This window comes from Balearica regulorum, chromosome 10 (assembly GCF_011004875.1).
Source record: "Balearica regulorum gibbericeps isolate bBalReg1 chromosome 10, bBalReg1.pri, whole genome shotgun sequence".
NCBI classification, from domain to species: domain Eukaryota; kingdom Metazoa; phylum Chordata; class Aves; order Gruiformes; family Gruidae; genus Balearica; species Balearica regulorum.
In genome coordinates, this window is record NC_046193.1 from 12,042,081 (window position 1) to 12,068,969 (window position 26,889).

The window sequence follows — 26,889 nt, forward strand, 5'->3', positions numbered from 1 at the left end:
AGAGATGCCAGAGAGAAGGGTTCTTGCATGTGCATACCTGGGGTGGCCCCGTGCCTCCCACCAGTGCACCCTGACGTGTGGCAGGCTGGGATCCAGATCCTTTTGACTACCGAGAGTATTTTTAGGTTCTTCCTGGAGCCTCAAATTAACTGGAAGTGCTTCATGTCTGTTGGTTTTTTTTTTTAATACATCTCTTTCTCCTTCCCAGCACTGCGCAGTGCAATAATGTAATGGGGAAATTACCCCGCTAGTTAAAAATTACTGCCAGCGCGACATCCAGCCATAGATCTATTTTAGAACCAGGGTAAAACTATATCGATTCTTCTGCGCCGCAACTGCGGCCCATAAAAGGGTTGGAAATGTGCGTTTGTCACGTTGCTGTAGTGAGGGGGGGAGATAGTGCCTTGCTGGAGTGGGGGGACGCTCCCTGTTACCCTCCTTCGGAGAGCTGGCTTGGACAGGACTTTGTAGGGTAGCTGAGCACCAGGAGGGGAGCGAGCTGTGAGGGGATGCGGGGAGGCAGGGTTGGGCTCTGGGGGCGGTGCTGGGTACCACAGGGCAGGGGGTGCCACGTGGCCCTGTACCACGGGTGTCTGGGGCTTGACCTCTGCTGATGTTTGGAGCAGGAGCAAATGTGGTCCTGGACCTGGGCAGAAAGATGCCCCAAAAAGGGCAGGCAGAGGGTTTAGGATGGGCTTTCGGCATCTCTGGGTTCCCCAGTGCACAGTGGTCCCTGGGGCAGGAGGGATGGGGAGCAGAGTCTGGCAAAGGATGCTGCAGGTAAGTGCCAGGGCCTGTTTGGGTTATGGTGAAGACTTTTCAGTCCTGGAGCAGGACATAGAGGGGGCTTTGGCTGTGCCATGGGCTCCCGAGAGTTACATCTGGCCCTGCGTCCTGGTTTCGGCTGGGATAGAGTTAATCTTCTTACTAGCAGCTGATGTGGTGCTGTGCTTTGGATTTAGGATGAGAATGGTGTTGATAAAACACTAATATTTTAGTTGTTGCCAAGCAGTGAAGGACTTTTCAGCTTCTCATACTGCCCTGTCAACCAGAAGGCTGGGGGTACCCAAGAAGCTGGGAGGAGACCCGGCCAGGACAGCTGACCCAAGCTGGCCAGGGGGATATTCCATACCATATGACATCATGCTTAGTATATAGCTGGGGGGTTGGCTGGGAGGCGGTGTGGCTCAGGAACTAGTTGGTTTTGGGTGGTGAGCGATTGTGCTGTGCATCACTTGTTTGTATATTCTTCTATTATTATTATTATTATCCTTCTCTTCCTTTTCTGTCCTATTAAACTGTCTTTATCTCCACCCACGAGTTTTACCTTTTTCTTTTCAACTCTCTCCCCCATCCCATCGTGGGCGGGGGGAGTGAACGAAGGTCTGTGTGGTTGTTTTAGCTGCCTGCCGGGTTAAGCCACGACACCCTGCAAACCCGGTCCCCACGTCCCCCGGGGAGAGGGCGGCCCCTTTGCTCACCGCCACGCAGGACTCGCCGCTCTCTGGTTGCTCAGGGGTCTCTTTCTTAATTAAATACATTTGTTTTGTAAAACTGCCTAAAAATAATCCGGGGCTGGTGCATGCAGGAGGCTGGCGGTGAATCAAAGGCGCCGCTCTAATTAAACAGGCCTCGGTTTGTTTGTGAGCCGCATACATTTCCATGCTAATCAGCTGCACACCGGGATCCTGCTTTCCCGGCCCCATATCCTCCTGATTGGGAACTATGCAAATGTCGGCGGCGATTTATTGCAGGAGGGGGACGAGGCGGCCGGGGTGCTGGGGCGGCTGCTATGGGGGGCACAAGGGCTTGGGCATGGCTGTGCTGGGCCGTGGGAGTGGGCGCGATGACCAGGGCAGGCCTGCGGGATGTGTTTTGGGGGGTGCTTCAAAGCAGTGGATTGGCCCCTGTGCTGTGGGGGGGGTCCCGAGTCCTGTGGCTGGGGGTGCCAGACTGGCTCCCCGTGCGTGCAGACCCTGGGCGGTGTTTGCTCCGTCTCGCTGGGCGCGCTGCTTCTCTGCCCGCCGCTGGGTTTTTTGCAGAGTGCGTGGCTCGTACGGCCGGGGCTGCGGGGCAGATGGGGCTGGAGCTTGGTCCCGTGTCCCCCCATCCCATCCCGTGGGAGCAGACCAGACCCACTGAGCCACTTCTCTGGCACCGGACAGTCCGAATCTGGGGGATCGTGAGGGATGGCATTAGCAGGAAGCGTCTCATGCTTACGGAGGTGGCAATCAGGTCACGGCAAGTAGCGCAGCAGAGTTTAGCTCCTGCTCGGTGGGTGCCTCCAGCCCCGTGGTGCCTCGTGATGTGGTTATCGCCGGTACAGCCAGAAACTGGTGTACTTAGGAAGAGCTTTAACGTAATTGTGAGCCGTAAGGGGATTAAAGACTTCGCCACGTTCCTGCTCAGGGAACAAAGGCAGTTTCTAAACCTCTGTTGACCCTCAGCTTCCTTGAGACCCTCTTGACTTCCCTGGTCACGAGCCCAAGTGTTTCCTCTGATGGATGGGGAGACGAGAGCCCTGTCTGCGTGCACCGCAGCATCCTGCCCGGCCGAGGCTTGGTGCGTGCGCCGTGCAAGCTGCTTTTGGTACCGCTGCGGCAAGATGGGGCGTGCTGCTGTCCTGCAAGCTAGGGGCTCCTCTGTGCCACACCGCAAGTTGGAGGGGCTTTGGGGCTGAGCAGCAGTGGGGGAAGCAGGGCAGCACGTGGTGGGGTGCAGCACGAGAACCGTGGGTGTGGCCCTCCTTGGAGAGAGGTGAATGCCGTCAGCATAAACATGGGACAAATGCAAAAAAGGGAAGAAAACATTGTGGTTTGGTCTTCTGGAAAGGGTTGGGATGTGTGCAGAGTGGCTGCTGCTTTGCTGTGCTGCTGTGGCATGGCCACGTTGGTGTGGCACACAAGGGCGGCATTCCTAACGGGGCATGTTCCCCTTCCCGCTCCCTGGGTGTGTGTGGGACCGTGCTCACCCCCCCTTGCTCTCCCCACAGATCCTGGTGGACTTGCCAGCCGAGAGGAAGCACCAAGCGCTGCAGTACGAGAACGTCGTGGCCCACGAGGGCAGCTCCATCCTGCGAGACCTGGTGCTGAGCCCCGACCGCCAGCACATCTACGCCATGACCGAGAAACAGGTAAGGGGAGGGGACAGCAGCCCCTCTGCTCTCCTGACCTGCAGCCCCAGCCTGCAGTCCTGTGCGCTGGGAAACCTTTCTGGGAGGGCAGCCTGGGGATGCATGTCCCAGGGGACTGGCGGCAGGTCCTCCGTGCTGCTCTCTGCAAAAACACTGCCCCAAGGCGCTGACTCTGTGGCCCTGCTGCTCCTCTCCTCAGCAGGGCCCTGCCGAGGCATTAATTGTTAGCAGCAGCTGCTTGAAATCCCTGTGGTCCCCGGGGACCGAGGGCTTCCTGACCCTTCTTGCTGCGAGGGGCTGGCCATAAACCTCCTCCCTGCTCGGGCCATCCCTTCCCGAGTGGGATTTTTGCAGGTTAGCAGAAGCTCCTTGTTCTGAACGGCTTTTTCTCCTCTGGGGTGGCTGCTTTCACACCTTGGGGTGGAGGGGACAGTGTGCACACCTTGGTCCCTGCCGCTGCTCCTGCTGAGCCAACTGGAGGTACAGACCCGATCTGCATCTGCACTGCTGTCCTGGCAGCACGGTTGGGGCTCACAATAAGAAGTTTTGGTTGGCTTTGTGAGTGTTTGCATGATCCTCAACCTACTGGAGAGCCTGCTGGTGTGAGTTTGTCCGTCGACAGGCTGCGTTGGAGCGGGTGAAGCAGGTTCACGCCATGGCAGTGGCGCTTTTTGGATCCAGTGTCAGCGGGGACGCACGCTGTGCTCGGTGGGGTGGCGCAGGGTGGCTGTGCTGGGACATGGTGTGCTGGCATCTCGCAGCATCTCTGCTGCTCTGCCTGGGAGAGGTGCTCGTGGGTGGGACCATGGCTGAGCTTGGCCTGTAATGGGTCTCCTGGCCACCAGCCCAGGGGCTTAGGAGGGGGAAGGATGCTGGAGTAGGGCAGTGGGTTTGTCTAGACAGCCCCGTGGGGACAGCAGAGCCTTTCCCTCTTCCTCCCAGCGCCTGTCTCTGGTTTCTGCTCTGCTGCAGGAAAGCCATGGCTTCCCAGGTGAGCCAGACACTGGGCTTGGAGTCCTCTGTGTTTCTGTCCCAGGCCTGGCTCAGCTAAGCCTCTCCTCTGCGAGGGAGATGTTGGAGATGTGGATGTGGGATGGGGGGCTATGCTGGGCTGGGCTGGGGGTCTCCCCCAAGGGCCACCACAGTTGCTGGGAGCTGGCACACACCTGTGCAGGGTCTGCCTGGGGGGGACTGGCTGCCGACCACCTCGCCACCACCTACCTGAAGTGGTGTTGGGGACAAACTAACAGGAATGCTGCAGGTATCCTCACTGGTATGCAAACCGGAGGGTACTGTTTGGCCAGCCTTATCCCAGCGCTGTGGGCATCACGCTGAGCCCATCCCCTGCTGGGCTGGGAGGAGGGAGGGCACCCTGGTTGTAGCCTTCAGTAGAGAATTTCGCAAATTTTACTTAACCAGGGGGTCCTGTCCCGTGGGAGCAGTGGGGAAACTGAGGCACGGACGCAGCAGGCACAGGCAGCTGCCTAGTGCTGCCGGCTCCTCATGGCAGGCAGCTCCCTGCTTCCTGCACCTCCTCCTCGTCCCCCCCTTCTCCTCCCCTCTCCTTAATAAAACCTGCTCTCTTCCCTACTATGGCTTGGTGTTATCAGAGTGCTGGTGGAAAGTAATTAAATGAACAGTTGTAACAGAGCTCGAAGGGCTTGGCGAACGAGGGGATTTTAATCAAAACTGGAGGAGCAATTAATAAAGGACCGGTAACCCTTTCAGAGCAGGGCTGCGGCAGCCGTGGGGTGCCTGGCCGGTGCCGGGAGCCGGTGTGGTGCTGAGCTGGCACAGCCTGCTCCCACAACCCTGCAAAGATGCTACGGTGGAAGGAGCTTGTTTGGGGTAAAAGCCTCCTTGGGGTGCAAGTGTTGCCTGCAAATGTGCTGCCTGGGCTCGGGAGAGGACCGGGCGATGGCAGGGGGCTCAGCCTGCTCCCTCCTCCTCTCCAGTGGGCCAGGGTGAGTCTGTGCTGTGTGCACAGCAGGGAAACCTGCAGCCCGTCCCCCTTCACTCCCTGCCTGTTCCCCACAGGTGACACGGGTGCCGGTGGAGAGCTGCGAGCAGTACGAGAGCTGCGAGCTGTGCCTGGGCTCCCGGGACCCCCACTGCGGCTGGTGCGTCCTCCACAACATGTAAGTACCGCAGGATCGTCCCTGGGGCCACAACAGCGAGCCACGGCTGCCAATCTGTGTCTGTCCCCACCGCTGGTCTCCTTGGGGACATCCCTCCTGGATTTTGGCCCTGAAATACAGGGGGATAGAGCAGTCCAAGGGGTCTGTCATCCCTTCCCGCAGTGCCCAGGCTGTGCTCATGAGCACCCGTGCACAGCGGAGCTGCTGGCATGGCCCGCTAATCCTGCCCCTGGGCTCCCAAGTTTGGCATCCTTGTGCCAATAAGAAAAACTGAATATAAAAAAACCCCAGAAGTCCCCAGTGCTGTCAGCAAGGAAAGCAAAGCTCCTGTACGGCCCACGGGCACCCCAGGTCCCTAGCTGGGCATCACCTCCATGCCAGAGGGTCTGTTTGATGGGGTGTCAACCCAGAGCCATGCAGGACTCCGGGGGATTCTCCTCCTCACCGTGGTGGTTTCATCCCTCTCCAGATGCTCACGGAAGGACCGGTGTGAGCGGGCGGACGAGCCCCAGCGCTTCGCCTCCGACCTGCGGCAGTGTGTCCAGCTCACCGTCCAGCCAAAGAACATCTCGGTCACCATGTCGGAGGTCCCGGTAAGCCACCTCTGCTGCCCACCGACCCCCCCCAGTCACCTCCTGACCCTCTGGAGGCAATGGCTGGGGAAGCAGCAATTAAAAATAAGTAATTGAATATATGACAAACAGGGAGAAAGGGGAATAGAGGTCCGAGACAAATAAAACATAGCAAAGTGCAGAGCATTGATGAGGGCTGGCCTATTGATGGAGATAATAAACCACTTGATGATTATTCAGAAAAGACATAACTGAGCAATAAATATTTCTCCATAATACAAACACTAACGTCAGATGTGCCGTTCATAGGCCAGCGATCTGTCTAGCTCAATAGCCTGGCTCTGACCCTGGCCTGCAGTGGATGTTTTGGGATGAGACTTTGATGCGCAACTGGCCGCTCTCTCTGTGCAGACAGAAAGGATGATGGACTTCCCCGGAGTATTTTCCAGGCCATTAGCACCGTGACGAGAATACGAAACAGCAGTAAAGTTTTGAAAACTGCCAGGTCTGGATATCTGGTACTCAGGAGTCCTAAAAGAGTTGACTGAGGAGTTCTGTGGCTTGTGGATATTTGTAATAATACAGCTTTGTAGTAACTAAGTGAATGTTGAGAAAAGCCCAGGAAACAGAAAAGGGTGCTCATTCTTTTGCCCAGATGCAGAAAGGACCAAATGGTCAGAGACTGCTTAGTTTGACATCAGGTTTAGAAAAACTAAAGCAAAAAAACTGGTGCAGGATACAACTGATAAAGAATTAAGGATGAGAATATAATTAATGCCAGTCAACGCGGTTTTATGTCAAACAAACCACATTTTGTTCTTTGATGAAATTATGACTTGAATTAGAAGAGGGACTGCAGGGATGTGATGTCTTTAGGCTTCTACAAGGCATTTGACTTGGTACAACACAACGTTCTGATTAAAAATTAGCATTATACAATATTGATAAAGCACGTGTTAAGTGGATTAAGAACTGGCTCTGTGACAGATCTCGAAAAGTCCTCGTCAGAAGGGAATTGTCACCGGATGGAAATGGTTTGGAAAGCGCTTCTGCAGGGGCTAACGATCATTGGTACCGTGGCAATAAATGTGAGATGGCTGCGGATGGGTCCTGCTGGGATGCTGAGACCGGTGGGGTGGTACGGGGTGGGATCCCCCTGCAGAGCAGTTGGGTCTGAGTGGGGCTGGTTTAGCAGAGAAATGGGCGTTTGATATTGCCAAGTCCAGAGTCAGACATGGAGGGAAACAACAGGCATTTGCCCGGCGTCCTGGAAAGAGGTGACAGGGCTGAGCCCTCGCTGTGGGGCTCTCCGTTCTCCTCAGGTGAAGCCGGGAGCTGGGCGGCATTTTCACCTCTGCGGGTGGTTATCTCCCTGACCGACGGCAGGATGCTGCACGGAGGTTTGGTGCGGTCGGCGTGGGGATGCTGGACGCTCAGGCTGGAGCCCAGCTTTTAAAGGGGGAGGCTGAAAACCTCCCGTAAACATCATGTAAATGAGTTGAAGGCTGGAGAAAATGCCTTGCAGTGAGAGACTTTCAGAGCTCAATCTGCTTAGCTTATCAAAAAGAAGATTAAGAGGTGACTTGATTACAGAGTATAAGTGCCTTTACAAGGAGCAAATATCAGGGACTAAAGGGCTTTTTAATCTATCAAGGAAAGGCATAACAAGAACTAATGGCTGGAAGCTGTGAAAAATTCAAATTAGAAATAAGGCAAGCGTTTTGTAAAGTGAGAACTGCTGACCCCGGGAATGACTTTGCGAGGGAAGAGGTGGATTCCTCCCCTCCTCGGCTCTGCCGGAGCGGATGCCTTTCCGCAAAACACTCTTTAGCCCGACTCTGCGCTTGGTCTCTGTAGAGGTGAGGCATAATGGCTTGTGGTACAGCGAGGGCAGAGGACGGGAGGCTCTGAGTCATTCTGTCTTTTAACCCGTTTACATCCTCTCTCCTTGCTTGAGCGGGGAGGTCCATGGATGGGGCTTGTGTGCAAAAGCCCGGAGCAGGTCTCCCCATCACATGTGGGTAGTGGAGGAGGGATTGCACCCCTGGTCTTTTCTGTTGCTTAGACTTACACGTAGCAGACACAGAGGAGTCTTTTTAGCTAGTTTTCTATGTTGATACTCTTGCCTCTCCTCCCCAGCTGGTCCTGCAGGCCTGGAACGTCCCAGACCTCTCAGCTGGAGTCAACTGCTCCTTTGAAGACTTCACCGAGTCCGAGAGCCGCATTGAAGACGGGAAGATCTACTGCAGCTCTCCCTCTGCCAAGGATGTCATCCCCATCACCAGGGGCCGCGGTGAGCTTGTGCCCCAGGGTGGGAAGAAAGCCTGAGACAAACCTTGTCCCACTTGTTGCCCCATAGCCAGATGTAGATGAGGACAGTCCTCCCGTGACAGTGATCTCTGGCCCCCGAGCAGGACCCAGGTTGGGTTCTGGGGTGTGTAGGAGGAGGACATTGCTGCTTATGGGGGACTGGTCCTTGCTTTCCTCCAAGCCATGGGCACAGCTGCTTGCTGACACTGTAGTGGTCTGTGCACCAGTTCTGGGCACCTTGGCCTTGTTCCCATCTATGGACTGTTCCTGGGTAGATGTGCTGTAGGTGACTGTGGGCTTTAGGACATTGTGCAGACTCCAAAACTGTTGAGCTCCCCACCAGTGCAACCCAAGGCACCTGTCTCCATGCCAGCTAGCAGTTAGCTGTAGGGGCTCAGAGCTGTACTGGGGGTCTGTTGGCCCATTTGGTGGCTGCGGTGGGTGAACACTTTTTATTGCAGGGTTTGGGGAATTTCGGTAGTTAACCGGGATGAATGGTAAAGCCAAGCTCCCTCCAGCCCATCAGAAGCCTTGGGCTGAATGCTTTGTCACGCACCGTGTCCTTTCTGATGCCTTTTTCTGCCTGGGTCTCTCCTAGGGGACAAGCGAGTGGTGAAGCTCTACCTGAAATCTAAGGAGACGGGGAAGAAGTTCGCCTCTGTGGATTTTGTTTTCTACAACTGCAGTGTCCATCAGTCGTAAGTGGCCTGGGCTTTGCAAGCGTGCTCCGGGAACAGATTGGTGGGGCAATGTGAGACAGGGAGAGAGCGATCTCAGCTTTGTGGGCGCTGATGTTGCAAGAGGAAAGCGCAGTCGGGTATAGTGGTGTTTGCAGTGAGAAACCTCCTCCTTTTGCCCTTGTAAACTGGGACGGTGACCAGAGCACCCACAGCTGGATTGGGGATGTGGAAATGTGTAGCATCAGGGCAGAACCTCACTTACGAACGGAGCTTTGGGTTTGGCAAAACTTTGGAGGAAAAAGTGAGTTTACTGCATTGCAGACTGTAGTAATCCATGTGACTGAAAATGCCAAGCATCTTGTTGTCCTGGAAATAGTTAATAGGAGTGACGTGGCGGTGCAAAAGGAGAAACCTGTGTTTTCCTTCTATGGTACCTGCTTCCCAGGCTTGCTGGAGAGAGATCTGGAGAGTTACAGCAACATGGGATGGAACATTCTGCATGTCCTGGGGCGTTTACCCAAGAATTTCCTAACTGGAAGTAATTGTGAATTTGGTTTCTTGTCAGGCTGCCGTGAAATTTACTCCCCATATGGGTTTTTAGGCAGTTTGAGATACGCATGTGATAAAATAGAGGCAATGTGGATTATTGAGGTGCTATCTAAGCAGGGTGTCTAAAACCTCTAACAGCGAGCTCCTGATGAGGAGCTGCAGACAGTGAGCTGGAGCGGTGGGGAGGTGGCTCTGCTGTGGGAACGTTGGAGGAGATGCTGGGGTGTGTTTGGGCTAAGAATTTGGAGCTCAAGAATGCGAGTGATTTCATTACCCTGCCAGAAACCTCCCGTGGATGGTGGTGCTCTGGCTGATCAGTAATTATAGATAAGCAAACGCAGAGTGATACCATTTGGATGGCTTTTCACAAAGTGTCTAGCCTGGCTTGGGGTCTCTGCTGCAGATGGCTTCTGCTCTTCCAGATCCTGTTTGGGAAACAAGCTGAGTTTTCCTCATGGATCAGGGAAAATCAGGTGAGATGCGGGACCCTCGGCTGGGTACCTGCAGGGAGCTCTGGGGAGGGTGTCCAGGGGAGAGCCCCTTGCGCATCGCAGTGATGTCTGCCCCGCCTGCTCTTTGCACAGGGAGCGGGTCTCCTGGGAGCGCTGTGCCAGCGAGAGAGGAGAGAGTTTGCAAACCTGACTTTCTCCCTCACCTTGACTCCCGAGATGAGCTTTGTCTCCCTTCACGTCGTGTGGTTTCAATAACATTAGCTCAGCTTTGGCTCGAGCTGGCTGCATGTCATTATTTTGCAAATCAAAAAGCAGATGTGACTTTTATTTTTCTAAACGAAAGAAAGAAGACTTTTAAGTACAAATGGCACCAGATTCCTTCCAATTGGGGCTCCAGCATTTTGGTCCAGTGGGAAGAGGTGGTGGGAATTGGCATTTTATTTTATGTGCCTGACACCGGAGGGGAAAAAAAAAACCCACCCCCCCCCAAACAAACCTATAACAAAGAGCCCTGACTGATTTATTACTGCGTTGATGTTTAATTTTGGATGCATTATTTAAAAAGGCTAATTATGGATGCATTAATATTTATGGACTCCGGTTGGAGCTGATAGAAAAGTCCATGTTCTAGGCTGGTGAACATTATTATTATTTTCTTTACATCAAGAATTTTAGGGTTTGGAGGCACTTTTAAGTATGTGACCTGCAGTCGAGTCATAGCCAAAGAGCATGACAATACCTAGGATGATGCAATACTTTTAAATACCATTTGCAGACAGGCATTTTTAATGGATCTCTTCAGAGTTAATAGCCTTTCAGATCCAGGTTTCATATTTTGTGCAGGAAAATCTATACGTCAGCCTGATAAATTCTGTATTAGGAACAATATGCTTTTCCACAAGGCTAACGTTTTTCCTGTGGAGATCTCTGATCACCATGCATTACATTTTCTTTTTATATTTGGGCGGCTTTGCTTAGGTTGGGAGCCAGAGGCCTGTGTGTCAAATCATTTCTCAGCTGAGGACAAAACATTTAGGTGAGATTTTTCAGATGGCTGTGGAGAGGTTGGAGGATTATAAGGCAGCTCTTTGCTCGTGTAAGCTGGTGTAGCTCCAAGGAAGCCAACACAGCTCCACCGTGTACGCAGGGGAGAGTCTGACCCTTCTTATTTCTGGCAGATGCCTGGAAAGGCATCAACAAATCGCGCCGCTAAAGCCCTTTTGCAGGCTGTGAGGCTGATCCTGCCACTGTGCGAGCATCCTGGTGCTCTTGTTTCTCACCACCCTGCAAAACTCTTCTTCCCTGTGTTTTCAAGGACTGCTGGAACCAGCCTGGTCCAGGGAGGGGTTGCAAAACAGAAGATATGTCTAGTCCCTTCTCCTACAGGGAAGGAGGGGTACAGAGGAGGTTGTGCTGCCCATTATTTGGCTTGCGATGGTCAAGGCCAAGGGGATGCCTTCCAGGTAGAGCCCTGTTGCTGTCCCATCTGTTATTGCAGGGCTTTATAGTGTCACCTGGTGCGACAGGACTGTCCCCACTGCAGACCAGCATCGCTGGCTTCCGGAGTACTTCTCTGTGTGGGGTCCCTGGGACCCCTGGTCTGGGGCTTGCACCCTCTCTGGGGCTCCATTCCTTGCTCAGCAGGATCACCTGGCAAGCTTCTGGGGGTCCCAGCTTGGTGTACCACACCCTGGCAGCCTTGAGGCTCCTGTGGGGCTCAGGCAGGTGTTTCCAGGCAGTGGCATCTTTTGGGCATCTTGCTTGTGAAGGTTTGTGCATTTGTGTTTCTGGCTGAGCTGAGAGAGATGCATTGAACAGGGGAGTGGAAACCTGGAGGCCGATGCAGAGAAATGAGTCCCTTGCAAAGGGGGATGCGGGTGGCTGAGGGTCGCTGCCAGCCCACGGCGGCGTTGCTGCCAGCCCATGCAGGCTCAGCTCCTGGGGACAGGCTCTGGTTTCTGTGGGATGGAAAACCCTTTGGCAGGGACCGGGGTGGGTTCCCTTGGGGGTTTCCTGTGGGGGACTGATCAAGCACAGGCATTTAAAGACCGCTCAGTGCCTTTGATCGTCTAATGAATCAGCCTGTGTCCAGCGCGTGCGCGGGCAGATGTTGAGGTCGTCTTTGTCAGCGTTAAACTCCCTGTTCAAAGCATTTGTGGGGAAATGAGTCCCCTTTCAAGATAAAGACATAACGCCAGGCTCCCTGCCTGCCTCCGGCAGAGCCTACGCTTGCTGGCGAGGTGGGTGAGTGGGGAATCCTCCTGGAAAGCCAGCGAGCAATTCTGGGGAATACCAAGATGTATTTCTTCCCACTATTTCCATGTTTGCTCTCTGGGTTTCTCCTATGGAAACTCTGGTTCATAACTCCTGTTGTAGTTCGGTTTTTTGGAGAGCGCTGCTGCGGGGAGGGGGCTGGGCAAGTGGAGGAGGATGGGGAAGAAGACAAGAGCTTTTGGCGCTTCCTTCGATGCTGGTTTTGCAGTGCTGCTGGCTTTTCAGCGCATCACCAGGTTCCCCCCCCCAGCACGATCAGTGTGGAAGCAAAAATCCAGGCAGTGGCACAGGGGAAGGAGGAAAATCCCAGGTTAATGCTGAGAGGGGGAAACTGAGCAGCCAGGAAGCCTGTGCTGGTGCGTGCCCACGCTGTGCCTCCTACCCAGGAGGTGGTCATGATGGCACGGCCTCCTGGTTGTGACACTTGGGTCCCATCAGCAGTGGGGTCCTGAATTTCTCTGAGGCTGGAGCGAGGGGCAAACATGCCAGGCAGCTTTAGCTTCTCCTGGCCAGAGAGGTGTGAGTCTGCTGTCGCCCTGTCCCACAGGTCAGAATTTCCCTGTAAACCTCCATTAAATGGGATTTTAATGCACAGCCCCAGGGGCTGGGAGCAGGGATGGGCTGCTCTGGTGGCACCTGTGGGGCAATGTGAGACGATGCCAGCCCTTGTACCACTGAGCTCCTCGCTGCAGCCTTCCTGTCTGGCCGTGCCCTGGGCTGCCCGTGCCTCCGAGGTGCCCATACACAGCGTGGCTGCTTCTCTGCAGGCCCAGCGCTGCTTGTTTCCAGATGCTTACAGATGCTTTCTTTTCAAAGGCATGGACAGATGGCTGCAAGCGGTTGAGTGAGTGTATCTGAGTTAGCACGGCTGAGCTGTGAGGCCATAACAGATCCCGGCGTACTCCTGGGCTGGGGCAGGTGGAAAATCCCATAGGATGGCCTCAGAGACTGCTCCGGATAACCTGGTTTATGTCATGTTTGTTGTGAAGGAGGAGGGCTGGTGCAGCCTGGTGTTGTGTTTCAGTGAGGGGAGGCAGCTGAAGGTGTTTCAAGTGAATTACGTGTTTCTGGTGATCTTAAAACCCAGGGCCTGATTCTGCATCCTCCAGCCAGCGTGATGGTGGATGCCCTGGACCACCCTGCAGCGAGTCTGTGCGCCCAACCCCTACCCTGTGAGTAAGGTCCTTGGCAAAACCCAGCAGGGATGGAAAAGCATCGGGCTGGCGTGAAAGGAAGGGCAGAAATGTGGTGGTTTGAGATGGGCAGGGATGCAGGGAGGAGGGTGGATCTCCCACCCCACGGCTCTCCTGGCTTTGGGTCTGGGCAGTGGTCAGGAAGGGCAGGGCTGTCCGTAGGTCCGTGTAGGGCCTTGGGGGGCACTGACTGCCTGTTCCTGCTGCTGTTCAGCATTTCCTCCCCTCCCTGGGGCAGAGAGGTGGATATAAAGCCCAAAGCACTGCGGTTCAGCCCCTCACCCCTGACAGCTGCTGCTCCAGATGCAGGCTATGCCGGAGCTGAGTATCCGCTAAGGATGCATCCTCCTTGCCAAGAGGAGGTCTGAGGAGCAGTCGGGGGGCTCGCAGGCAGGCTGTGCTGTGCGTGTGCAGATGCTGTTTCCATCAGCACTGTGTTTATAATTTCCCTTCTCAATGGACCTCCCCTGCTCTGCCTTTCGTGCTGTTGAACTTGCCCCCGTCCCTCCTGCGTGTCCTTCCTCCAGGAATGCGCTGCTCCATGGAAATAGCCCCAGTGTGTGTGCGCGAGTGTGCGCGCACGTGCGTGTGCAGCGCTTACAGCCTCGTCCCTCTCATGTTTGCTGCTCAGGCCTATCACACCCCTGCAGACACCGGTTTTGTTGTCTGCTGAAGAGCTCTGGGCTCCTTCAGGCACGTGGCACACCTGGGGCTGGGAGCGCAGGAGGGACAGTGAGTGAGGAGCCTGGATCCGGTGCCGCTGGCTTCCCGTGCTTCCTATCAGCTGCAGCATCACTTCAGATCGGGCGTGGAGACAACTGCGACCTTGCCGTGGCAGCCGGAGGTGCCTTCTGCAGAGCTGTCTGCGTGCCCCCTGAGGAGCTGGTCCCCCCCGAAGCCACCCCTGGGTCTGGGCTCTGCAGCGATGCTCGTGGCCCTTACACCCACCCTGGAGATGTGCCCAGCTCTGAGATGCTCCTTTGCTGTCCTGCCGCCCTCTCTGTACTGCTGCTTTTCTGCAGCCATGTCAGGTGTTTCCCTAGCATGGCCTTAGCAAGTTTGGGATCGGTTGTGAAGGTGGAGGGGAGCAACGTCGGCTGCTGTGCAGTGAGTTGGGGGCAAGCGTGGAGGCTGTGGGGAGGCTCCAGCTTTGCCCCTGGGTCACTCCGAGGTGGGCAGAGCTGCCCTGCTGCCTGCTCTTCCTGGGGGAGATTGTAGGTGGCAGCGAGCCTGGACTTGTTTTGGGATGGGGCACTGTGCACAGAGCAATCCTGAAGTGTGTCTCTGAGGCTGGTGCCACTCCTCTTGCACGAGGGCATTAGGAGGCAAGGGGGGCACCACCCCTGGGTCTGACCCTGTCCCCCTGCCCAGCCTAGGCTTCATCTCCCCCTGGCAGGGCTGGGGAGGAAGCAGATGGGGGCAAGCTGTGGGTTCGTGTCTGCGCTGTACCCCCAGACTCAGTTTTCTGCTTGGCTGGGCTTCTTGCACTCCTGTCACACTTTGGGGAGGGGGGGGACTTCAACACATGAAGGAGAGCCTTCCTCTAATTATCAGGAGTGATGAAAGCCTCTTAGGCAAGAAGTGATGAGGGAAGAGTGCCTGACCGTGGGAAGGAGAGAGACGGCACAGATGGCATCATGCTGCTGAGCAACCTGCTCCTGTGCCGGGAACAGACAGCAGCGACACACGGACATGCCGGGGATACGGCCCCGGCCACGCCGCCCAGCCTGACCTGCAGCCGGAGAGCCCTGCCTCTGCTCCTGCCCCGGGTTTTGGGCAGTTGTGCAGGGAGCTGCGGCGGTCAAACGCATACTCCAAGGCCAGCAGGACCGAGGCAGACTGGACGTGGGGTTTCACCACGTTAGAGGCACCAGGGCACTGACTTGCTTGCCACCTTACGGAGCCTTTGGCCAGCCGGGGGTGTGCTGACCAGGCAGGCTTTAAATGCAGCAGAGATGCTGTGGAGCAAGACATGTGGTGGTGAGTGCTCTTACGGTGGCGTTTGATGTCCTTATGGCAGATGGAGAACCTCAGCAGAAGGGAGAGTGTGAAAACGATCTCTGGGGATGGGGCTTTAGAAATGGCTCGGTTAAGCTAGAAGCAGCTGGGAGGGCTGAAGTAGGAGGGGGGATTCTTGCATCTTGGAGTGTACGTGGAGGATAACTTGAGATTCTTTAAGTATATATGTGTCTTTTGGCAAGTGGAGATCAAAAGATCATCTGTTATCTGCAGAAGTTAAATGCAAAGGAGACCCTTGGGTGAGGAGGGTCCTGAAGTAGCCAAGATTTGGCTTTGACCCCAAAGAACTGCCAGGGTGCGCGGGACAGGGCTGCGCCGGGTGCTTCTCCCAACTGCTTTGAGATGCCTTGGAGGTGGTAGAGGGGGGATTGGGGAGTCTTTTTGCTGCCCCTGAAAGACTTGGTAGGCTGGATGATCTCTCCTGATGTGCCACCTTTGTGGAGGGCTGATTTCATGGGAGGGTGGGTGGTTATGCCCCGGCGGGTGGCTTGTGACTGCTTGGACCATGCTCCTCTCTTAAAGCACCTCTCTGTGGTTGCTTTGCTTCCATGAGGATTAACACATGCTTTCCCTGCCACGCTGCCTCCACATCCTGGATTTGCCTGCCCATCCGTCGCTGCTCGAGCCCTTATCGGGAGAGCAGGAACGATCCTTTCGCTTTGTTTGTGTCCCCCGCTCCCCCACCCTCTGCACCTCCCTCCATCAAAGCAACCAGAGATAGGAGGCTATGGCTCTGCTTTTAAGTTGAATCTCTGCAGCTGAAATAAAATTGCATATATTTGCATAAGGAGCATCTCAATTAGCATATTTGTGGGTAAAGCTAAAAGGGCTGTTCATTTAGAAGTGAAAATGTGAGCGAAACATGGAAATGACTTCCAGCCCCCTTTGCAAGCAGCTTAATTAAATATTTCCTTAGCGTGTGCGCATGGATTTGGGAAGCTCTTGCTGTATATGTAACGGCGTGTGAAACCTCAGGGCGGGCAGGGAGCAGCGGCCCTGTGCATTTGCACCCTGCGCTGCCTGCACCCGGAGCTGCCCTCCGCCGCAGCTCCCTCCTGCGCCATCCCCACACCTCCAAAGTGCCAAGTCTGCTGGAGGGCGAGGGATTCGGGCATGCCAGGCTCTGCTACGCGAGGATCTCCCTCTCCAGGAAGATTTCCTCGCACAGTGGTGCTGTTTCCCCTGTCGTTTCCTGGAGGGTAGAGGCAGAGAGGTAGCTGTGATTTAGGAGCGGGATCAGACTGGGCCTGGCTGCCTGCCGCCTGCCAGAGCTGTGTTCAGGGGAAGATCCTGCCTTTGTTTAAATATAATTGCTTTGGGCCTGATCCTGTTTGCGCTTGGATCTGTGAGAGCAGGTATGAGCCTTCTAGAGAGAAAAATGCTGCTGCTGCTTTTTTTCTCTTTTTTTTTTTTTTTTTTTTAAACCAGGCTGGGTTTTTTTGGTTTTTTGCCTTTGAGCTTATGGTTCAGCAGCTCTCCTGTCTCCTCAGGAGGGCAGCTTGGGCTGCACGGGACATGCCTGGTGCTGACCTGCCCAGTGAAAGCTTGCCGCATTAATGGGGAACCTCACTGCTGCACTGGGACAGCGTGGCGGGAGGGCTCAGCACCCTTCACACTCAGAGGGTGAGGGTGCCAAAAGCTGCCCTCCAGCTTGGGACCTCTGTGGGATCCCCTGTGCTTGCAAACAGGGATGCCTCATCGTGCTGGGTGGGCATGTTTTTGTGGGAGGTTAGCAAGGAGACAGGCTGTTGGGGTGGCACTTGTGTGGATGGTTGCACAAGGAGGGGACTCTATATGTCCCCTCCTGCGTGGAGAAGAGGCACCAGGTCCCCGGGGCTTGTTTCTTTGGGAAAAGGGGTGCAGAGCAGAGCATGGGGCTCCAGCATCCCCAGGTGCACCCCCCAGGAGAGGCGGGAACGCATGATCCCACCTCACAAAGGGCCCGGAGAGAAGGCTGGGGAGAGAGACGGAAACGTTGCGAGCTGGGGGGCTGGGGGGTGGAAGCGCACACACGCATGCACGCACGCGCGGCTGTGGAGGGCCGAGGATGAGGGGGGCTGAGGGAGGGGGTCACACACAACCTATTGTGAGCGGCTGAAAGGCGCTACAGTCCCGAAATGTTAATCTGACCCAACCTTTCGCCAGTTATAATTTTCCTCTCAATGAGCGTGCATTAATCTGGCCCTTTCTCCCCTGTTCCCCCGCGGTGCAGAGCCATTGTTCTGCTGCCTCTTGCTAAAATCGCCTTTCAGCGAACCCAAATAAAGCTCCCAAAGTCTGGAGCTCGGCCCCCGCCCAGGAGCGAGGCGGGCAGGGTCAGCTTGCCAAGCAGAGGAGGGAGCGTGGCCGCTCCGGCTGGGGCACAAACCCTGCGGTGCCGGAAAGGCCGTTTCCCCTCGCTCTGCCATGGGCAAAGCCCCGGGGGTCTGGGGTGTGCAGGCGTCTCCCCTCCCAGCCTGCTGGTCGGTGCACAGCCCTCGCCCCACGCGTCGGGGGTCCTTCCCACCCAGACATACGGGATCGCCTATGGGTGCTGTCCTGCTGAAGCATCCCGAAAAGTACCCCAGTGGACCCTACCTCGCTGTTGCCCTAATGCTGCCCGCTTTGCTCTCTCTGCAGCTGCCTGTCCTGCGTGAACGGCTCCTTCCCCTGCCACTGGTGCAAGTACCGCCACATCTGCACCCACAACGCTGCCGACTGCTCCTTCCTGGAGGGACGTGTCAAGCTCTCCGAGGTAAGGCGATGTGAGCTGGCTCTACCTGTCCTGTCCCAGTCCTGTTGTGGCCCCCTGCTCTACGGGGAAGGGTTTAGAAGAGGAAAAACTGCTTTGGAAACCTTTCCCAGCGCCTTGCAGGGGGTGCTGGGACTGCCTGGGAAGCAGCGAGGGAGGAGTGGGAAGCGCTGCCGGGACTGCATGCCAGTGGGGAGAGGCTGTGTCGGCTGAAGCGTGCTGCTGTGGAGAGGTTGCTTGGGAAGCTGGGCACAGCCGAGAACACTTTAGGCTGAATGAAGGGAAAAACAAAGGCAGAGATGCTAAAGCATTTTTCTTTGATGTTTTTGAAGGGAGCAAGCGTGAACTGTTGTTGCAGAACAACTTGTTTTCAGAGAGGGGAAGGTTGAAATCCGTAAAACAAACCATTTCACTGCACCTCACACCTTTTTTGTCTCAAATGCTTTGCTAAGAAACGTGTTCTTTTGCGAGGGTTCATCCTGCGGAGCATCCGTGCTGCCCACCGGGGAAACCTGCCCCTGGCAGGGCGCTCACAGGAGGTCCCGGCATCCCCAGCCTGTGGTGGAATCTCTGACTGCTTGGGTTGGGTCTGGAGGTCTGGCCATCAACTACTGGCTCTACAGTAAATGCTGATTCGGGTCCAGAAGGGAGAGTTTTGGGGAGGAGAGTTTCTCCCCTGTCCTGGAAGGGGGCTCTGGTTGAACTTACCTGGGTTTCCAGGTGCCTGTGCAGGGGCCCAGCGGGAAGGGTCCTGCTGCCTGATGGTTGCTGCTGGGAGCAAAGCCAAGTGCTGTCCTCACAGGAATGGCTCAAATGAACGTCGTTCTGGAGAAAGTATTTGCCAAATCATCACGGATAAAGTTTGGTCTCTGAGGTCCAGCAGAGCTTGAGTCCCATCAGCCTCCCAGGTCAGGACTGGTCCCTAGGAGCAGAAGTGAACAAGAAAGGCTTGTCTCCACAGACCATGTGTGAAGGCAGGCAGCCAAGATGTCCCTCAAGGTCTTTGCCATCCTGGCTGGCACTGAGAGGAAGCCTGCCTCTGCATCTCCCCACTCGGGAGGAGCAGTGAGTCTCCATCCCCTGTAGTTTGTGTTTTCTGAGGTCTGTCCTCATCCTCGGTGAGGACCTGGTGGGCTCCTGGCTGTCCTTTTAGATCAGGGCTGTTGTCCTCCCTATGTGCCCCTGCTTCTGTGGTGGACTGGGAGCACGTGTGGAGTCAGACGGATCCATCTCCAAATGCGACACGTGGTGTCCAGACCACTGGAGCCTGGCGGCTCTTGTCTGCCCGTTCCCCTGGCCAAGGGCACGGGGAGGTTGCTGGACTCTTCCCGCTTCCCTGCCAGGCGAACCCAAAAGCCACTGGCTGTACCCCCCAGGGGTGTTGTCTTTGGGACACATGCACTGCTCCCATGGACCAGCTGCTTGGGAACTTGTGTCACTCCTGAGCACGGGCCGGCTGTCCCCCAGCAGACCTTTTGGCCGCGCTGGGACCTGGAGCGGTGCCTGGCTTGAGGTTTGGAGCGCCTGGCTCAGCCTGTTTGCATGTCGGTGTGGCCTCAGCAGTTCCCAGCGGGGATGGCGAGACACCCTCAGACTAGCCGCTGCTGTGGGTTGCGTGTCCAGGCTGGGATGGGACATCCCATCCCCACCCCTGGCCAGTCCTGGTCCCCAGCAGGGCAGTGCAGCGGGTGAGGGGGGCTCGGTGCCAGGCAGTGGCACTGCTGGCCAAGTTAACGGTGGATGTCCAGCCCCGTGCCCTCTGTGGGAGGATGTTTCTTTGGGAGGGTTATTTTAAGCAGGATTTGGTCTGTCTGCATTTGTTGGAGTGTGGTGGGCACTGCTCAGGAGAGGCAGGGACAGGGATTAACAGCAGCACTTAACTCCGTCTCTGCTGGTTCCCATGGGTGGTTCACCACGGTTTCCTGGCTGGGAAAGTGGCTGTTTTGTAGGAAAATGCAAAGAGTGACCAAAGCATTCTGTCTCGGGCATGCTGGGGGTATTTGCGTGGGATTTCTGGGGGCAGGGAGGGCAGGAATGGGGCGTGGGTAGGAGCCACCACTCATGAATGGTGGCAGCAGGAAGGATGTCCCTGCCCGCCAGCTGTGGTGGCTGTGAACCCTGGGCTCTGGTGATCGCCCTCCTCTGTGGCTTGCTCCAGAGTTCAAGGGTAGAGAAGGGGTGATGAAGCAACCCAGGCTGCTGTTTGCTTGTCCCTGCTCGTGGTGCCCAGCAGTGGCCACAGGGTGATCAGTGACGGATGCTGGATTTTCGCATCCCAAAAAGCTGTTCTTCTGCAGCAGCCCCTGCTGCCTGCTGATGCAGAGCTGCCGCAGAGGGTGAACGGGTCCTGGCCTGCGGGGACCAAGCGTGTTGGTTCAGTCCAAGCAAGTTCAGCTTGTGTTTGTTCGTCATTCCTCCACTGAGGACTTTGTGAGGGACCCCCAAAAGCCAGGGTCAAGCCCAGCCCCAGACTGCCTTCATCCCCATCTCCGCTGATGGTGCAGCCTTGCAGCTGGAGCTGGGAGCTGCCAGAGAAACCCAAACTGCAGCACTTGCAGCGTGAATCTAAAGCGCCTACCTCTCCCAGCAAACCTGGACACCCATGTCATGTTCTCATCCAGCTAGAAAAACGATTTTAATGGAGAAGATCCAAGTTGTGCAATGTTTGGGAGTATGTGTGTCAGGGTCTTGCTTTTCTACTCGTCCCATCCCTTCGTAGCTCCCTGCTCCTGGGAGCCGAGGCTCTGCGGGGCGGGGGGGGGCTATTTTCGGCAGGAGGGGGAGATCCGTGGGCTGTGCAGAGTGTTGCCAAGGGATGTAAGTGTCGGACAATGCTGGGGCGAGTTTTGTCAGCGTTCGGAATTGCTCGTAGGGGAAATGAGTTGTCCGGTGCCCCCACCCCTCCGGGCACCCCGGGCGCCCACCAGCACCAGGTGCTTCCTGTTTGGGCGCAGGCTGACATTTTTGCTGGATGAGACACTTCTGGCGGCTGATGCGGAGCACGTGACGTCACAGGGGAACTCGGCTCAAACGAGTCAGCAAAACGAGCCCGCCCGCCTGCCTGCGCGGGGAGAGGGATGCACGTGCCCGCCGCGATCCCCGGGTACCGGGTCTTGCGAGCATCTGTGGTGAGTCCAGCTGGGGCGGCATGGACTTACCCACCGCCCTGGCTGGGCCGGCAGCAATAACTACAGAAAAACGAGGAGGTGGAGGTGTTGGAGAGCAAGCCGGGAGCTAATCCTCACCAAGTGTGTGCGTGCCCCGCGGGGAAGGCGTGTGCCACCCGCGGGGTCCCCCCGCAATGCGGAGAGGGATCAAGCAGGCGGGAACTACTCCCTCCATCGGCACTTCTGAGCCGGGAGCCGGTGGGGAGCAACCGCTTTGCAGCGGCGGGGACCGCTCATTATAAATGGCAGCGGGCATGCGGGGTCTCCCCGCTGTGAGCCTCGAGCTGATTCTGAAAGGGGGGGGCAACTGAAGCCCCCCTTTGTAGAAGGGGGGCCGTGATATGGATCAAGGAGGTGGCAGAGCAGCGCCAAGGGTCCCCAGACTGTCCCAGTCTGTCACCATCTCCAGTTGGGGCTGGCACCACTCTTCCTCTCTGCTTTCATTTTGTTTAGCATGTTATGCGGATAAATAATTTCTTCCCTTAAAAATTGCACTTTTGGGGCATACAGGCTTGTGACGAACATGAAACTTAAAAATTAAAATGAGGGTTTTTTTCTGTCAATATTTGCTAAATGAAACAATTTCTTTTTCATTTCTCCGCACTGTTTGAAAGTTAGATTAATCCTACCAGCTGAGGTAAAGCCCAGTGCTGCGCAGGGTCTGTCCCGCCTCGCTGCAGGAGGCAGCTGGGCAGCGTTGGCCACGCGTGGCCCCGGTGGCCTTGGGGCGAGAGCTGTCTCCGCAGCCGCGTCGTGGCCGTCGGCAGCCTTGCGAGAGCAGCGGGGCGGCTGCGTCCACCCCCAGGCACTGCTGCTGCTGTTTCTGTTTTCGGAGCAGCTCATTTCAGCACACGTTATTCCCCCTTGACATTATTTCAAGCTGACACTTCCAGGAGTTGCTGCCATAGGTGCGAGACCTCCACCCCACTCAGCAAAGCCGGCGTGGGATTGCATCAGGCTGTTGTTGCCGAAGTGGCACCCGCCGGGGCTGCAGAGCTGTTTTGCTGCCTGAGCTCATTTATTTTTGCTCCCTCCTGCTCCCCTGTGCTTTGCACACAAGGCTCACCGGCTCCCCTGGAGCAGCTGGGAGCCCGTGGCTGTTGAGTGTTTTGCCTTCCCGACAGCTCCTTCCCTGGGGAGCGCGGGGGGCTGGCAGGGTGGTGCCGAGCCCCTTGCCTTCCTGGCCAAGGCACTGTCTTCTGTGCAGGCTGCAGCCGGGCTGGTTGGGCTGATGCTGCTTCGAGCTGGCCGTGGCTAGAAGCAGCAGCAGCAAAATTTGCTGCAGAGCAGGTTCTCTGCAACACTGCAGAAGCACATTGCAGTGTCAAAGGGGGAAAAGGCTTTTCTGTCCACTTGTGAAGGAATGGGGATGGAGGCTGTAAGGGAAACAGGAAGGCTGAGAGGGTAGCCTGACAATGCACAGCCCAGTGGGCGTTGTGGTGGGTTGACCCTGGCTGAGGGCCAGGTGCCCACCAGAGCCGCTCTATCACTCCCCTCTTTCATTAGACAGGGGAGAAAAGGTACAATGAAAAAAAAACTTACGGGTCGAGATAAGGACAGGGAGAGATCATTCTCTAATTATCATCATGAGCAAAACAGACCGAACTTAGAGAGGGAATTCATCTTATTTATTACTAAGCAAAACAGAGTAGAGGAATGAGAAATAAAACCAAATCTTAAAACACCTCCCCCCACCCCTCCCATCTTCCCGGGCTCAACTTCACTCCCGGCTTCAACCTCCGCCCCCCCCAGCGGCACAGGGGGACGGGGAGTGGGGGTTACGGTCAGTTCATCATGCGGTGTTTCTGCCGCTTCTTCATCCTCAGGGGGAGGACTCCTCTCATCATTCCCCTGCTCCAGCATGGAGTCCCTCTCACGGGAGACAGTCCTTCACGGCCTTCTCCAACGTGAGTCTCCTCCACGGGGTGCAGACCTTCAGGAGCAAACTGCTCCAGCGTGGGTCCCCCACGGGGTCACAAGTCCTGTCAGCAAACCTGCCCTGGCGTGGGCTCCTCTCTCCACGGCTCCACAGGTCCTGCCAGGAGCTTGCTCCAGCGCGGGCTTCCCACGGGGTCACAGCCTCCTTCAGGTGTCTCCACCTGCTCCGGCGTGGGGTCCTCCACGGGCTGCAGGTGGAATCTCTACACCCCCTCATCCTCCCTCCATGGGCTGCAGGGGAACAGCCTGCTTCACCATGGTCTTCACCACGGGCTGCAGGGGGATCTTGCTCCGGCGCCTGGAGCACCTCCTCCCCCTCCTTCTTCACTGACCTTGGTGTCTGCAGATGTTCTTACATCTTCTCCCTCCTCTCTCTGGCTGCAAAAAAAGCGCTCTCTAACTGTTTTTCTCTTTCTTAAATATGTTATCACAGAGGCGCTGATTGGCTTGGCCTTGGCCAGCGGCGGGTCCGTCTTGGAGCCGGCTGGCATTGGCTCTGTCAGACACAGGGGAAGCTTCTAGCAGCTTCTCACAGAAGCCACCCCTGTAGCCCCCCCCGCTACCAAAACCTTGCCACGCAAAACCAACACAGGCGTTAACTCTGAAACCTACTGACTGCAATGATGGCATTAAAGCCCATCTCGTTTCCAGTCATTTCACCCAAACGTGTGCTGCTGTCGCAGTGCCGGGTTGCAGGTCCCAGAGCTAAATCCTCTCCCCACCTCCCACCTGGACCAGCCCGAGCTGTGGGAAGCACCCTGCTGCCAGATTCCTCTGTGCTCTCCTTTTCTGTCTTCAGGGCTTTGGTCAGAGCAGCCATGAGATGTTGTTTAGGGTTACCTGTGCATAAAGATTTACTCAGGTGTGTGCTCAGGGTGGTATTTCTCAGCACGTTGCCCAGCCTGCCAGCCAAGGATGGGGGGGATCACAGGGGGGCTGGGGGAGGCTGCGCGGTGTTCCCCTCTGATCCGCTGCCCCTTGTTCCCCTGGCAGGACTGCCCCCAGATCCTGCCCTCCACCCAGATCTACATCCCCGTGGGCGTGGTGAAACCCATCACCCTGACGGCCAAGAACCTGCCCCAGCCGCAGTCCGGCCAGCGCAACTACGAGTGCATCTTCCACATCCCCGGCAGCCCCACCCGCGTCACCGCCCTGCGCTTCAACAGCACCAGCATCCAGTGCCAGAACACCTCGGTGAGTGTGCGGCTCGCCTCGGCGCGGGCTTCGTTTGTGGGCTGCTCGTTCCTGCCCTGCCCCGGGACTTTCCCGGCCCGTTGCACGGCCACGTTTGCTCTCCCATGGGCAGGTAATGGGGGTTTCTGGTGCTCGTGGTGGGCTCCCCCCTGCATGAGGAGGCTGCTGCTCAGGGTTGTTCCGGATAGAATCAACGCCAGAGCCACCCGGGGGAGCTGCCAGGCTTTAGGAACACTTCCAAGGAAATTGGCTTTGGAAAGATGAAGAAAGTTGCCTGGGCCAGAGCCAGCTGGCCCGGACGTGCCAGAGCCTTTCCTCCCCCTCCCCCCGCCTGGCCTTGCTTCCCCCTACACCAAACCATCCCACTTTACAAACGGGATGGAGCTAACACCTTCTCGCACTGCATGCATGCTCCCCAGTGCGCAGCCGTGCCTGCCAGCCCCACGAGCGCTTCCCCTCCTCCCGTGCAGCTCCTGTCCGTCCCCGGCTCCGACCGGCAGCTCCCTCATCCCCTGCTGCCTGCCCTCCATCGCTCCCTGCCTCTCTGTCCTTGCTCCCTGCAGCTCTGTTACTTAAGCTCTCTCCTGCAGGCAACTCTGCCTGCTCTGCCCTCTCCGGTTGCCTTGTCCCTAAGCAAGAGGGTGTTTTGCAGCCCCTCGGTGAGCTCTGTGTGTGCCTCTTGCTGTGTGGCAATCCCATGCAGTGAGCACCAAGCCCATGAGCAAACCCACTCGGGGTGTTAATAGCCCCCCTCCGGGAGCCGGCATTGCTCAGCTCCCCTGCTGGGCTCTGCACCAACCTGCCCTCATCCGCATGGAGCCAGCCCCTCCCTCCTCCCTCCCATTTAATCCTTTTAAAATTTGTTTTCCATCACTCACACTGTGAAAGCTCGTTTGCAGCCTAACACCAGCGCCGATCCGCGCTGCCTTGTCCTTTGGTGGCACGAGTGACATTTAGAGGCCATTGAAGATGAGCCCTGGCTCCCTCCCTCCTCCTGCGCTCCCGGGGCTGCGGAGCCTTTGGGTGGGAGGAGCACCCCAAATTGCTGCCTCCTGCCCTGCTCATCAGTGCCGGGGGGATGCCATGTGCTGGGGCTCGTTCTCGGCAATACTTAGTTTGTGAGGAGCAGAAATGGTCCCTGTCCTGAGCTGTTGTCTGTGGAGGCGAATGCAGGCAGCGGCACAAAGTGCAGGCTCCAGGGAGCAGCATGACCAGGGCGATGTCTGCAGGGCTCTGCTGCAAGAAGCCATTAGCGAGGCAGCTTAAGCAAAGGTTTGTTGTCTTGCTGCTGAGTTCAGGGAAGGAAAGAAGCCAGGTGGAGCGCTGCCCAGCGGAGCTGGCTCAGCTGCTGGTCCCTGGTGTTGATCATGACCCTCACCAGAGCTTCATCACGCGGATCTGCTCCTGGACCCAGCCTTGCCTGTCGCCTGCACGGCTCGGTGTTCGTGCTTCGAGGGGAACGTGGTGGATGTGTGTGCAACAAGGCAACACGGTGGTGGTGGTCCCTTCGCTGGGGTCTTGCTGCTGCTGGTAGCCAAGCTTGGCTGCTCTGTCTCTATTGCAGCCACATGGAAGGTTTCTTGGGGGTCAGCTCTTGTCCTGACAGAAGGCCAGTAACATCAGGTACCTGCTTGGTCCTCTGAGGGCTGTTCTGCGATGTGTCTGTGCCTGGCCCCAGAGGTAGAGTGCCTGTGGCCAGAAACGAGCTGGAGGAACCATTGCCTTGTTGCAGACTGTGGAAGAAACATGGCCCTTTGTCCAAAATAGAGAGCCCAGCCGGCAGGCACCCTGGCTGGGCGCAGAGCTGCATCAGTGCCCGGGACCCAAAACCGCATGTGCCCAGGGCACGGGAAGTCCATGGGAGAAGGCGGGTGTTGGGTCGCAGACCTTTGTCCCTCGCGGTGATTTGCTAGTCCCCAGCATTGCGGGGACACCTTGTGAGCCCCTGCCCCGGCCAGCCCAGCCTCCTGCCAGGTCTCCTCTGCCTACAGCTGGCAGAGCTGGCAGCTCCCTCTTGCCCAATTCTTCAGTGTGCGGTTTGGCTTAGTTGATTCAAAACCAGCTTGGGACAGTGTGAGCTGCAAGATGCTCCCTACAGAGAAGCGCCGCGGCTGCATGGTGCCGGCAGCAGCAGCCTGATGGCTCCTGCAGGGTGTGGGGGGAGAGGTGCCTGTGCCAGAGCGGAGCCTTTACCTGACGGAGGTGGGGCTCGGAGAGGGGGTCTGAATCATTTGGACTCATTTCTCCCCTGTAAGTTTCAATTTGCAAGGCAGGAGGGAGAGGCAGAAGCAGCAACCACCGCGTTTCCCAAGGAGTGCCGTGGCTGCCAGCACTGGTGTCATGAGCTGCACGGTCTCTGCAGCCATTCTCCAAAGGGATAGGACAGCTTGAGGCGTGCCTGTCTGCCCTGCGGTCCCCATGCAGAGCTGAGGTGACCGACACCACCTCCTGGGCTGACAGTGGTGGACGTTTGACATGAAAATTGCCAGAGATGTCCTGAAAAAGCAAAATTGGCCAGAGAGCATGTGGGAAGTGTTGC

The 26,889-nt window shown here is 56.7% G+C and overlaps 1 protein-coding gene across 1 annotated transcript in view; it reads left to right on the plus strand.

The window, feature by feature from the left end:
- PLXNA1 (plexin A1) overlaps window positions 1-26,889 on the plus strand; it is a 122,212-nt gene that overhangs the window by 49,946 nt on the left and 45,377 nt on the right. Inside the window, exons 4-10 of the mRNA XM_075762126.1 lie at window positions 2,993-3,133; window positions 5,171-5,271; window positions 5,741-5,864; window positions 7,983-8,136; window positions 8,752-8,851; window positions 17,940-18,054; window positions 24,150-24,350. Coding sequence (XP_075618241.1) covers window positions 2,993-3,133; window positions 5,171-5,271; window positions 5,741-5,864; window positions 7,983-8,136; window positions 8,752-8,851; window positions 17,940-18,054; window positions 24,150-24,350 — 936 coding nt within the window. The remainder of the gene's footprint in view (window positions 1-2,992; window positions 3,134-5,170; window positions 5,272-5,740; window positions 5,865-7,982; window positions 8,137-8,751; window positions 8,852-17,939; window positions 18,055-24,149; window positions 24,351-26,889) is intronic.